The 12,572-nt window shown below is 41.5% G+C and overlaps 1 protein-coding gene across 1 annotated transcript; it reads right to left on the reverse strand.

Moving 5' to 3' along the window:
• Positions 1 to 874: 874 nt before the first annotated feature.
• Positions 875 to 12,282, reverse strand: LOC309579195 (heterochromatin-associated protein MENT-like; the record flags this gene model as incomplete). Its single annotated transcript, XM_082292327.1, has 8 exons — positions 12,182 to 12,282; positions 10,144 to 10,319; positions 9,033 to 9,119; positions 7,301 to 7,438; positions 5,233 to 5,350; positions 4,351 to 4,493; positions 2,155 to 2,322; positions 875 to 1,276 (listed from the first exon to the last, which is right to left on the reverse strand). Exons 2-8 carry the CDS (start codon positions 10,309 to 10,311, stop codon positions 875 to 877), a joined length of 1,224 nt encoding a protein of 407 aa, XP_082148453.1. The 5' UTR covers positions 10,312 to 10,319; positions 12,182 to 12,282.
• Between the last annotated feature and the right edge of the window lie 290 nt (positions 12,283 to 12,572).

Genomic DNA, 12,572 nt, shown 5'->3' on the forward strand with positions numbered 1-12,572 from the left:
CCTCAGTGAGTCTTGGGGCTGCTCCCCTCCCCTTGCAGCTCCGCTGGCCTCGGCCCGTGTTTTTTCACCTCTGCCTCCCTCTCGTGGCAGAGCTGACAGAAAACACCCCCGGTCCGTGAGGGGCTATTAATTACTATTACTTATTTCTGAAGGTAGGATTGCTTTAAGCAAAATTGAGTTGTTGCTGTAGCAAGACACCGTACAGGCTTAATCCTTCTTCGCACTCCTGAGGGTCTGGGTGAAGCAAATAGCCCTTAGAGAGATGCATTGTATTGTATTGCATTGTATTGTATTGTTTTTTATTGTATCTGTAGAGCAATATGAGGGTAATTGGGAGCTGATGAAGACTTGGAACTGGGATGTGGAAGGAAAGCAAGGGGACAGCCACAGGGTGAAGGTTGGGAGAATCTGCCTCCAGTAGTAACTCAAGAGCTTAATCTAGGGCTAAAAAGCAGGAACTGGGTCTAATTGCTGAAGGCTGGGAGTACATGCTAGGGCCACATCAGGATAAGCAGCCCTCATCATGAGGGTGAGGAGAAAGACTGAGGCAAAATATATTTGTGCACAGTGCTGTGAGTGGGAGAGACAGAAACACCATAGCTTATAGTGAGACCCATGATGGCCTGATCTGAATGACAGCCAGGATTGCTCTACGGATGTGAGGCATCACACTCTCCTCATGGCACCACCATGGTTGTTCCATCAGGGTAGGAAGGCGGCATTGGAGGAGCTACGCCTCAGGCACCAGGGTGTGTGGTCTGATGAAGAAAGAGTTCAAGTCCCACTCCCTGAGTTGTAGAGAGCTCCAGGTTTGGGGTTTGCCTCTGTGCTAGCAAGCAAGCATCTCCTGCTCTGCAGGGCAAGGACTCACTGACTAGGGCGAGCAAAGTCTGCCGAAGAAGAGGATGGTTTGTGATTTGTTGTGTCTGATGAAGAAGATGAAAGGGTGATCAGCTTTGAAAGTCATTGTTGGGACTTTTGATCTCATTATCAAGACACCTGTGGCAGCTGCTGCCTCAGTACCTTCTTCATTGACCTCCACAAAAGCTTTGTGAATAACTTCTGAGATGAAAAGATCCTTCTTCACTGACATCCCTGTGAAATCAGCCTGTCCTGGGTCAAAAGCATTTCGTATCCCCATGCTGCTCAGAGGGGATTTAAGGTCATAATTCTCTTCCAGCTTCAACTTGGGCAGGTACAGATTGACTTCAGCTTTCATCATATTGTCTGATTTGGTCCATTCAGACAGTTTCTCATATGTCAGCTCTCTTTCCACCTGCAATGAGTTGAGGAAGAAAACAGTTGGAATGCAAAGGACAGAGACAAGACATGCACAGACCAGTGTCTCAGTACTCATCAGGAACATGTAAAAAAGGCCCAACTACCTGCAGTGACGAAAGTTGGAATGTGCATCATATTTACAGGGCATAATCCTACAAAGTGCTGAGTGATTTATACTGCTATTTATTTTTTTAAAGGTAGGGAGGTGTAGCCCTGAACCCTCAGAGTAGTTTATTATTTTTTCTCTGCTATGAAGAACATTGCTTTTTTTTGCAATGTATGACTTATAACAATAATAATAGGTGCTTGATGTGTGTGTATATGGATGAATTTTCTCTGAGTAGTGGTAAATAAATGGGATGGATGGGAACTGAGGTACAAATAAAAATATTTTCCCTGCTCTGTTTAGAATCTGAAACTGATCCTGACATGGTCATGAGTGGCTGTTGACACCTTCTGGGTCAGGATAGTCAGCACCTAGTTTGAGAAACCTCACCACAAACTATCAGCTGGAAATCCAGACTGTAAATGACATGAACATGAATTAATACAGCCCTCAGGAGAAGATAATTCTAGGGCATGGTGATTGAGATGTGATCCTTGCTTTCCCTATGCTATACTGGCAAAAGGAAAGAGGACACAAAATAGGCTAAGGCAGTTGTGTGGACAAAGGTTTTAGATGTACTATGTTTGCAATGTTATCATGTGCCCTGAATCCTAAGGTGAAAATCATGGTGTAACAGTTTCTGAAATTAAGTATGAGCATATCTGAGCTATTCTGCTGTGATTTTGGAGCTTGTTGTTCCTCACTCTTTTCATTTGTTTCTGTTACTGTTTCATAGTGTATGTGATGCAACAGTAGGTCAGCCTTACCAGCTCCAGGCCAGTAGTGTTATCACTGATGTCATCGGGTAGGAGAACGAACATGCTGAGTTCATTTTCCACATATGGCAGCTCAATGATTCTGAATTTCATGGTTGCTTCATGGAATATGAAAAATTTATCTTTCAGAAACATCATCTGTACTGGTTTAATCTTGGTCTGTGAAAAAATGCAGACATTAAAAAATTACCTTATGCATTAAAAGGATGATAAAATTTACTTGCTTCATTGGACTGAAAACAAGTACAAGACTCAGCAGCGTTCGGATACCCAGGTCCCTTTCCTTTAGACAGTATCATGTACACCCCCTTTTCAAAGTCTTTGAGATCTTTACAAAAAATTAGCATAAACACACAAGCTAAATACCTACTAACTGAATCCCATGTAATGGATTTCTAAATTTAAAATAAAGGAGTTAGCTTTGATAATCAAGTAACTCTCTTTGCAGGCCATGCTATTCACCGTGTGAATTAAACCCTCTCTGGTACCAATGCATTGGGTTTGCATGGTAGTGGAGAAGCTGCAGGGATGAGTTCTGTGAGGAGACATCAGAAGATGCCTCTGTGTCAGGCAGAGCCAATTTCAGCTGGCTCCAAGGCAGACCCGCTGCTGTCCAAATCTGAGCCAGTCAGTGACACTGGTAGGGCCTCTGTGATTACATATTTAAGAAAGGGTAAGAACTGCTGCACAAAAGCAGCTGGGAGAGCCAAGTGAGATGATGTGGGAGAAACTGCCCTGAAGACACTTACATCAGTGAGGAAGGAGGGGGAGAAGGTGCTCCAGGCCCTAGAGTTGAGATTGCCCTGCAGCCCACGGTGAAGACAATGGTGGTGCAAATAGCCACCCTACATGCTCCTACCCTGTGGAGAACCCATGCTGGAGCAGGCTCCTGGCAGGGCCTGTAATGCTGTGGAGAGCAGCCCTCTCAGCTCTCAGGAACAGGTTTTCTGGCATCACCTATGACCCTGCAGTGGACCCACACTGGGGCAGTTCTTGGAAAACTGCAGATGATGGGAAGGACCCACATTAGATTTGAAGGACTGTATCCCATGGATAGGATCCCACAGTTGAGCAGGAGAAAAGTGTGAGGAGGAGGGATTGGGAGAGACAGTGTGATGAGCTGACTACAAGCCCCCCTTCCAGTCCCCCTACACAGCTTTGGGCCACAAGTGGGTGAGCCACAAGTGAAGCTGTGCCTGGGAGGAAGGAAGGGGTGAGGGTAAGGCACTTTATATTTGGTTTTATTTCTCACTAACCTACTCTGACTAATTAGCAATAAATTAAATTATTTTCTTGACGTTGAGCCTGTTCTGCCCGTGATGACAATTGGTAAATGACATCCCTGTTCTTTTCCTGACCCATGACCTTCTCATCCTGTCCTGTTGAGAAGGGGCAAGTGATAGGGAGTTTTGGTGGGCACCCACCACAACCAACTGCTGTGATGGATCCTAAAACCGCACATGTAGGTTTCGGGTACGCAGTCACGTCAATTACGTCACATTGCCTGGCATACAAAAGGTATTTGCACCCTTAATCTATGTCAAACAAAATGTTTGTTTCCATTGACAAATAATTTTGCTTGCTTTTGACACAGTCCAAAAATATGCATGCAGTCAGCCACTGGGAACTGTCAGTGCATGATTGTTTAAATACTGTTAGCTCAATGAATAGATCATCTGAATAGACCATCCTCACACAGTCAGCTAAAGTGACCAACCCCGTGAAAACTCCCTGTGAGGTTTGATGCAACACCCAGGGTGCGTGTGGGAAGAACAGCTGAATCAGATCCCATGAACTCAGGGTCCCAAGAGCAGAAGAGAGCCCTGGGTGTGTAAACATCGCTCTCAAAAGCAACCTGGTCCCGTTTGAAAATGGTACTTAGAGAATTTCTTCTTGTCCTTAAGCTACTTCACTTAGTCTGCTTAGTTTACTTTTTTTTTATCTTAACTTTAACTGTTCTCAAGTATTTTGATACTGTGGAGTTATAAATTAAAAATCCAGTTTTCATGAATATGCGTGAATAAGACAATGCTGACTTATTCTCACAGTTGCTATGCTCATGGAGTTTGTACCACTTTCTCAGCTCTAACTACTGTTGCAGTGACATATGAAATACAGGTGAAATATTTTCTCCTCAGTAATAGACATATTGCCATAGGACAACAGGCATATAAACAAGGAATTTACCTTGCTTAGTCTGAAGGGCATCTCAGAAGTATTTTTCTCCAGAAATTTCTTCTCCCATTTTCCTTTGAAATAAATGGCATTTACTAAGACCAACACAGTGCGAGAATGGAGAGATCCTGCAGGCAGCAGACTCTGTATTTTCCCTGGAAAATCATACAAAGAGACTGTTATTCCGGTGTGACTGCATAACTTGACAATTCTGTTTGTTGTCTTTGCCTACCTCTCAAAAATGTTTGCATTTGGGGTTTTTTTTTTTTATTCTACATTTTTATGATGTGCATATGGTAAAAGTGGTTTTTGAAGTATCTCTGTATCCTTTGTCCAGAGAAGTTGTGGATGCCCTGTCCCTGGAAGTGTTCAAGGCCAGACTGGATTTGAGCAGCCTGGTCTAGTGGAAGGTGTCCCTGTCCATGGCAGGGGAGCTGGAACAAGATGATCTTTAAGGTCCCTTCCAACCTAAACCATTCTATGAATTCAGTGATTTTTATATATATTAATTGGAGTTTTGGTAGTAAATTGTGTTGGAAGTGGGTAAAGTGGTATAGCTTGCATGTTGTGTGAATTTGGTTGCAAGCAGCTGAAGAATGCTGAAGTAAAACCCTCACTAATCATTGTGAAGCCACATAGTATTTACCCATGCTCCCTCCAAACAGCAATGATTCAGAGGAGGCTACAGCATAAAGAATCCAGGGAAGGACCTTGTAAGGAGCAGCAGTTAGGTTGGAGAGAGGCATTCTTGAAACTATTCAGCTGTACTTTGCTCATCATCTCCCTCCCCTGAGTTTCCACCTTTTATGGATCCTTGGCTGCAAGAGCATTAAATGTGGAAATAAAAAATATTTGAAAGTGAGTCAAGAAAAAAGCCATCAGAGTGATACTTACTCTCAGTTTGATTTTCTACCCATGAATTGATCTGTGCTCTGACTTGTTCTGCAGCTCTCTTAAAGTTGACAGCTTGTGGTTTTGCATTGTAATAGCTTGTAATGAGCTGTAAGAACTTCTGAAAGACAGGATTTTAAAAAGTGTGCTTATTTAGTTAAACTTGAGTTATAAAAACGTTAGTAATAATCACTTTAACAGATTATACAATCTGATAATGCATAATTGAAGAAAATTTGTTTTATATGCAGTAACCTTTATAATAAGGTCTGATACATTCTATTCTAAATATTAAGTAAGGACTGATCAAACTTCAGTATCAAGGAAACTGATACATCACATTTTTGGTTTTGAAATCAAAAGTGGAAATTCTTAATTTTGAAATATTTATGAAACCTTTACTTTTTTTTTAATTTCTCAAAATGACATTTTAACATAATTTAAATACTTTTTTTTTCCTGCTTTATGAAGTAGTGTTCAGTACAAGATGGAGGAATAGTCTCATATAAAGTTGAACAAAGGCTTTTAGTTTGCTTCAGAGGTGAGGAACCTGCCAAAAATTTGTGAGGACAGTAAAAGGAATGTTCTGGTAGAACAAAGAAATGGCAGAAAAGCCAAATTAACGTTTGCATTGCTGTCTGCTGTGAAATAATTCATGGAGATTCCCAGCAGGAAATTCGCTCGATTCTCTGTAAAGTAAAGGTGCATGAGATTATGGAGAAAATGAGAACACATATTCAGAAGGACAAATTGCTAATTACTCAGGAAACCAAACAAACTCCAAAATCAAAGAACAGTAACCTCACTTAAAAGCACCTTCCAAGGACCTGGAAGATGATTAATGCAACATCAGTTTTTAAAAGACTTCAAGGATACAGACAATTACAAACTCCTGAGTTGGTGTGGGGCAAATTAATAGAATAGGTGTAGTGAGTGTGTGGGTTAACATGACTTATTGGAGGAGTGTCAACAACATTTTGTAATAGGAAATATGAAATCACTTCTGAAATCTGTTGGAGTTTTCTGAAGGTGTTAGGAAGCATATGGGTAACAAGGCTGAGCCATTACAGTCGTTTTGGATTACCAAAAGGCATTTTATAGGACTTCTCACCAAAGGCTGAGCATCCATGGGACTACAGAGACAGATCTCATTTGTTTAAAAGACTGGAAACCAAGAGTAGGAGGAAATATGTTCACGATGAAGGGTTATTACTACTGGAGTACCACAGGGGTATGTGCTGGGGTCTGTGCTACAGTGTTTTTTCCATAAAACCAAAGTCTAAGTGTTTACATTAAAATATATATGTTAACATCCTTATAGGTGATACAGTAAAGTATAAGATATAGGAAGTCATTGTTACTGTTTAGGAATGAGGTATTGAAGCTGTAATGGACAGGTGCATGAAAAAAATCTGTCTGCTCATGGCCAAAAACACAAATAAAAATTTAAGAACTATGAAGAAAAGAGTAGGCAACAGAAGAGAAACTTCTGTAATGTCACTGTATGGTGTTCCCACTGCCTGAATTCTCAATGCAGCTGTGGCCTCCCCAGTCTCAAAAATGCTACAGTATAAAAGATACAGACACAGGGAGTGAGGGTGACCAGAGATGTGGAGAGGTGTCCTTTAGAACAGAAATGAACCCACAGCGATGCCAGCAGGCAGCAAGCTCAAAAGGCACAGGCACTTCCTGCAGTGTGTAGCTCAGCAGTGGAAATCCTGGTGCTGAGAGTTGAAGTAGATTCAAAATACAAGTCTGCAAAGTCCTGAAACAACAGCTCATCAGGGTCTGTTAAGTAGACATGCTCTCTGGTTCAAGAAGTCCCTGAGCTGCAGATCACTTGGTGGCCACAGCAGATTCTGGAGAAGAATCACTACACCATTTTCTCATGCGCTTCCCAAACTATTTCCCACTGCTGAAAACAGACGGGCCTCTTGTCTGTCCAAGGCTAGCCCCGTATGACTGTCCTCGTGTTCTCACTCCATCCCCAGTGCTATCATCTGGAATTTTTTTATTGTCTCTGTTGATAATCACTCTTAATGTCAACATATTCCCAAGATGCTCAACTCACAGGCAGTAATGGGTAGGTCTTTTCCTCATACAGTCGGTTGGCACTCTTCAGCAAGTAAGTGCTTCTGCGTTTGTTGATGGCAGACAGGAGCTTTTTTAAGCCAGAGTGGATGTTTTCTGCTCCCTCATGCTCAGGATCCTTAGAAAGAGACACCAATTAATATGGCAATTTTTTTCTGTTGCAGGCTGTTATGTTTATTTAAATTGTTCATGTTGTTTTAATTAAAAAGTTTCAGGGAATGAAAGTATTTTTTGAGTATGTTGCATGTTTGCAGCACTGTGTATAACTAGATGCATGTGTTTCTACCTGTAGGGTAATGATTTATTTCTGCAGTGCTTTGTAGGCATTTGGGAGCATCATCTGACAGTGCTCCAAGGAAGCCGAGTCTCCTCATTTTTGTCATTGTCAGGCCTGATTTTCAGTTTCACAAGACCTTTCAGTTTCCCAAGGATCCATCAATGCAGCCTGGCAGCTTTTAAGGAGGTGTTCTATTCTCACGGACACCGGTGTCAAGGCACAGACTTACCAACTATTCAAATTTTCCCTGTTTCACATGTGGTTTTTTTCTGTTGCTGTTTGGATTTTGGAGAGAGCTTGTTTTGGATGTCAGTGTTGATGGGTTTAGGGAGGATGAGCTTGTTGTTGCCAGCTGTTGCTTTGCTAATGGAGGAATGAGCTGGTCCCCACCAGCTGCCTGGATGCAGTGTCCTCCCCCATGTCATGTACTGTGCCCTGCACATGAGACACTGAGAGTCTCTGCCACTGACTCAGCGTGACTTGTCTGTCATTCCTTGCTAAGATACTTGTACACTCATGCTGAGACATGGGCTGCCAGGAAGGACCCCTAGGAAAGAATTTGGTAGCCAGAGGACACAGCATAGCAGAGGCTGAGTTTTTTAATGGGATAGGAACAGAATGGAGAGGTGATAGGGGGAAATATCTGAAGGACAAGATTAGACTCACTTTGCTACAATTTACGAAGTCAGTGAGTGGCTAAAATGAATGTGATTGCAGTGATTCATCTTGAAGAATCATCTCACATCATCAAGGGAGAGAATGGTATAATCCTCTTCCCCTTTTTATTTGCAGTTAATCTAATTTAATTTCTTTCAGCTATCTTTTGGGTTCTATGCTGAAAAAAAAACATGGCTTGCTTGAGTTAACAAGCTTTTCAGTGCTTAGAAAGTTCATTTGATGAAAAAGATCTGAGCAGTCTCTCTTGCTGGCAAGTCTCTGGGGAGCTGATGAGCAAGGATGAGTCAATATGCATTACCTTAAAGGGGAATTTTGTCTGCCTGATGTGTCCATGCATACGAAAGGTGGAAGGGACTTTACTGGGAGTCAGGTGTGAATGCAGTAGCTGTTTTTCACTGCAGGAAAAAAAAAAAACAACCCAACCAACCTGAAGGGGATAAGAAATGGCATCGTCCAAAGCATATTAGGACCAGTGATTGCTTGGTATTTCCACAACCCAGCTAAAACCAAGCAAGACAGTATTAGGGCCAATCAAAATGCTCTTAGTGTCTCAGTTCTGCTTTTGAAAGACTGAATTCACAAGTTTTACAGTAATATTACCTACTTGCTCACTTTTTCTAGATATAGTTCTTACTGAACCGAGACAGTAGATAATAGTCTGAAAACAAGCAGATGTTAAAAGCCTAAAGCAGTAGTTGCATTGGCCTATCCCATTCTCAGAGATTTTTATCTCACAGTCTTTTGTTGTAATAAATACCATCTTTCTTTTCTTTGGTCTTGCTGGAGAAGGCCTTGTTGTCTCAGATGAGCCTTCTTCTCTTGCAGTCTGGTTAAAATGAAGAACCTGTGATGATGATAAATGTTCATAAAGACCGCTTGTTTGTTGGAGATTAATATGCCCAAGGGTTGTAAGCATGTTAGTTTTTTACGGTAATTCATCAGCCACACCTAATGATAGTCTGTTGAAGTTATTGAGGACAAGATCATACTCTTGATTAACTCTCTGTAACTGTATCATTACTACATAGATTTTAGCCACATTGACTGCTTAATAATAGGTCAATATTGTGACAGGAACAGGTTCCCCAGGGAGGTGGCCCCAGTAGCAAGCCTGACAGAGTTCAAGAGGTGTTTGGGCAACACTCTCAAGCACGTGGTGTGACTCTTGTGGTGTCCTGCACAGGGCCAGGAGCTGGACTCAATGGTCCTCACCTGGGGAGGTGAGGGGAGTTTCAATACTCACATATCTCCATTATTCATGGGAGAATTACCATTTTTATGGACTAACTATGTCACAAAGAAAGATTTGTGCCACTCCTGTGTGACCAAACACATGTTCAGGAGAGCTTTGCTAACTTCTGTATGCAGTATGAGAAAGCAGATATACTGCTGCCAGAACCAGCTGAGGTGTAGAAGCAGTAATATCTTGCCCAAGAGATTATCTCCAGATTTCCTTTCTCTAGCATATTATAGGTCCCTATTAATTTTTTTTAATAAGGGTGTCTCCCCCCTACTGTTTGAGCACTATGTTAGGTTAATTATTCAGTTCGGAGGGCAGTTAAAATGAAATGCAGAGTTCCAAGCAAGACCAACAGTAGCCTCTAATGTCAATAACTTCTCGTTGGCAGACCACTTGCAATGCTCTGTAAACTGTAAGCTAAAAGAAAGACTGGTGAAGAGCAGAGATCTTGGAAATAAAGTGGAAGTGGCCTGCCATAATGTTGGTACAGAGAAGAGCCCCGCTCCTGCTGTCAGCATTGCAGATCACTGTCCTCCCATGTTGCTCCTTGCTGTTCCCCATAGGTAGAATAACAGTTCAATTTCTGTAGGAACCACCTGTAAAGTGGTGCACTAATTTCAGAGCTTACCTCAGCCATCTGGGTTGCGGTGTCACCTCTTGCACCTAAGTGGACCATGGCAAGAGCGGTTGCAATACTCCAAGGAGAAAAGAAAATGTTTTGGCCTTTGGAAGTTTCATTCAGCTTTTTGTAAAGGTCCAGAGTGAAGCTGTTGGTTGACACTGAGAGAGATTCCATTGGTGCACCTGAGACAAATGAGTGTCAGACAGAGGTGGTGACTGCCTCTTCACTTCTTTTAAAACATACAAAGCTGCCAGTGGGAAATTGCCTGCACCTCTCAAATACAGTCTAATGGTATCCCTGGGTAAAATACTGCACAGAGACCAAGTACATTCAGCTAGTAGGTTTCTTTCTAAGATCTGCATTATTTTTTCCTTGCTCATCACTTTTGGTGTCCTTGCCAGTTTTATTTGTTCTTCATCAGTTGACTACAATTTTAGCTAGAAATGTTTTCAGAGTTTAGACTTGTTTCAAAAACTTATTTGCTCTTTGCTTAATTTTCACAGAGTTATTCTTTGATTCTGAGAAAGTGAAACAGAATAATTTCTCACTGTGCTGCTTTGGGCTTTTTTCTATTTGTTTAAACTTCCTGTGCTATTGTTTTCTGCTGAAAAAAAGCATGCTGAATTCATGTGATTCACTACATATATCCCAAAGTCTACTCGAGAGATACAGATTTTTACATGTTCTTGGTGTAGGTAAACCCATATTTGGAAGCTGTAGCTGGATTTGCTAATTTCTGTTTTTCAAGAGAATTCTTGTATCTTACATGCAACCCCAAATAGTTCCTCTTTTAACCAACAACAAATTTTCTCTGGTTTCCTGCTGGTTTGTCCTGCACATTTTCCATCCTTGTTCTGCTTCTTTTCCTAAGTGTGTTTTTACAGGACAAAACCAAAGCAAACAAATAACCACAACCCCAGGATTAAACTGATTTTCCATACATGGATCCAGAACAAAGCTGTGCATCCTATTAGCATTTTTTGGTTCATCTAATAATTTGATAAATATTAGGGCAAACTCAGAAATTTCCATTGTCTTCATCAGCATAAAGACTAATAAAACATTTGGTAAAGTTAGTGCAAGATGGCGTCAAGTAAAATTTAAACATTAGATCAACAACAGCAACTGGACATTTAAATCCATCTTCACCCACAATTGTGTGGTTAAATCAAAAACTGCTGTCCTCAAAGTGAGCTGCTCCCATGAAGTGTCAGAGATGCCTGGAGCCCCTGGGGTCCTCAAGTTCTGTTTTCAAAGCTTCTTGGAGTTCTGCAACTCCAATGCTTTGAAGCATTCCCAGAAGTTCTTCAGAGATAAATGTCATGCAGCCTAGCTCATACCTGAGCATTTTTAGGTCCTTCAAATCGTATATCTTGCTGCTGTTCCTGGATGCTGATACTCCCAGAGCATATATAGGGAACGGGGCTGAGCTGAATATTTTGAACTGAAGGATTTCAAACTGACATCTCCTTCTCCTGTTCCCAGGGAATATATGGGGAGCAATCAAGTATCTCTCAGGCTTGAGAGAGAGAACATACATGTGTTTCTGTGAGATTCACTGGTCTACTAACCACTTTGGTCATCTGGCAAGGAAAGTCTGGATGCCTGATCCAGTAATTATTTGAAAGTAATAAATTAGAGGCTTGAACTAGTACACCCAATGCTGAGCATCCAAAACACTGTGCTAGGGAGTTATGTTGTCAATTCCAGGATCAGTAGAAGGGTATTCTCTCCTACTGCTCATTCTTAGTCCTCTGACCTGGATCAACTGGTAGCCTGGTGATTAAGGCATCCTTCCTACAGATCAGGAAACTTTCTGCCCTCCTAGTCTCCGTAGGTTTTTCCCAACTCTCGGTTTGCATTCTGTCACAGTGCATTGGCAGAGTGTTTTCCTAAGGGCTACACTTTGTACTAAAAATAAGTACTCCCTTCCTCCATATGACTTTTGTGCCATCATTTAACCCCCCAGTTCCAAAGAATTTTAAATTAATTTTTAAGACTTCCAAATAAAAGCTAGTTATTTTGATAGGAATATTTACATTACCTGAAATCCTGAGAGAGAAAAGAATTAAGATCTGTCTTCAGCCAGGATCTGTGGCAGTCTGCAGGACAGTGAGTACTTTTGGACATGCAGAAATGTTTGCACCTCCCTTTTCTTATCTACATCCTCTTCTGGTATTAAATGTGCATGTTCCCTCATTTATTCCTAGTTCTCCTCTCTATCACCTGCTTTCAGAACTTAGAGACTTCTTCAGTTCAAGGTCATTGTTAGTGGGTGTATGTCCTGGAACATGAAGGCCAGTATTCCTGTTCCCCACAGGTGTCCTCCACAACTGTGGAGTTTGGCCCACAAAAAATTTAGGAATTGAAGAAAATAATTCAACCACACTGTGTTGCCAACAGATATGTTGAAATAATTTTACAGCTTCTTTTTC

The sequence above is a fragment of the Coloeus monedula genome, assembly GCF_965178545.1.
Source record: "Coloeus monedula genome assembly, chromosome: 1".
In the NCBI taxonomy this organism is placed as follows: domain Eukaryota; kingdom Metazoa; phylum Chordata; class Aves; order Passeriformes; family Corvidae; genus Coloeus; species Coloeus monedula.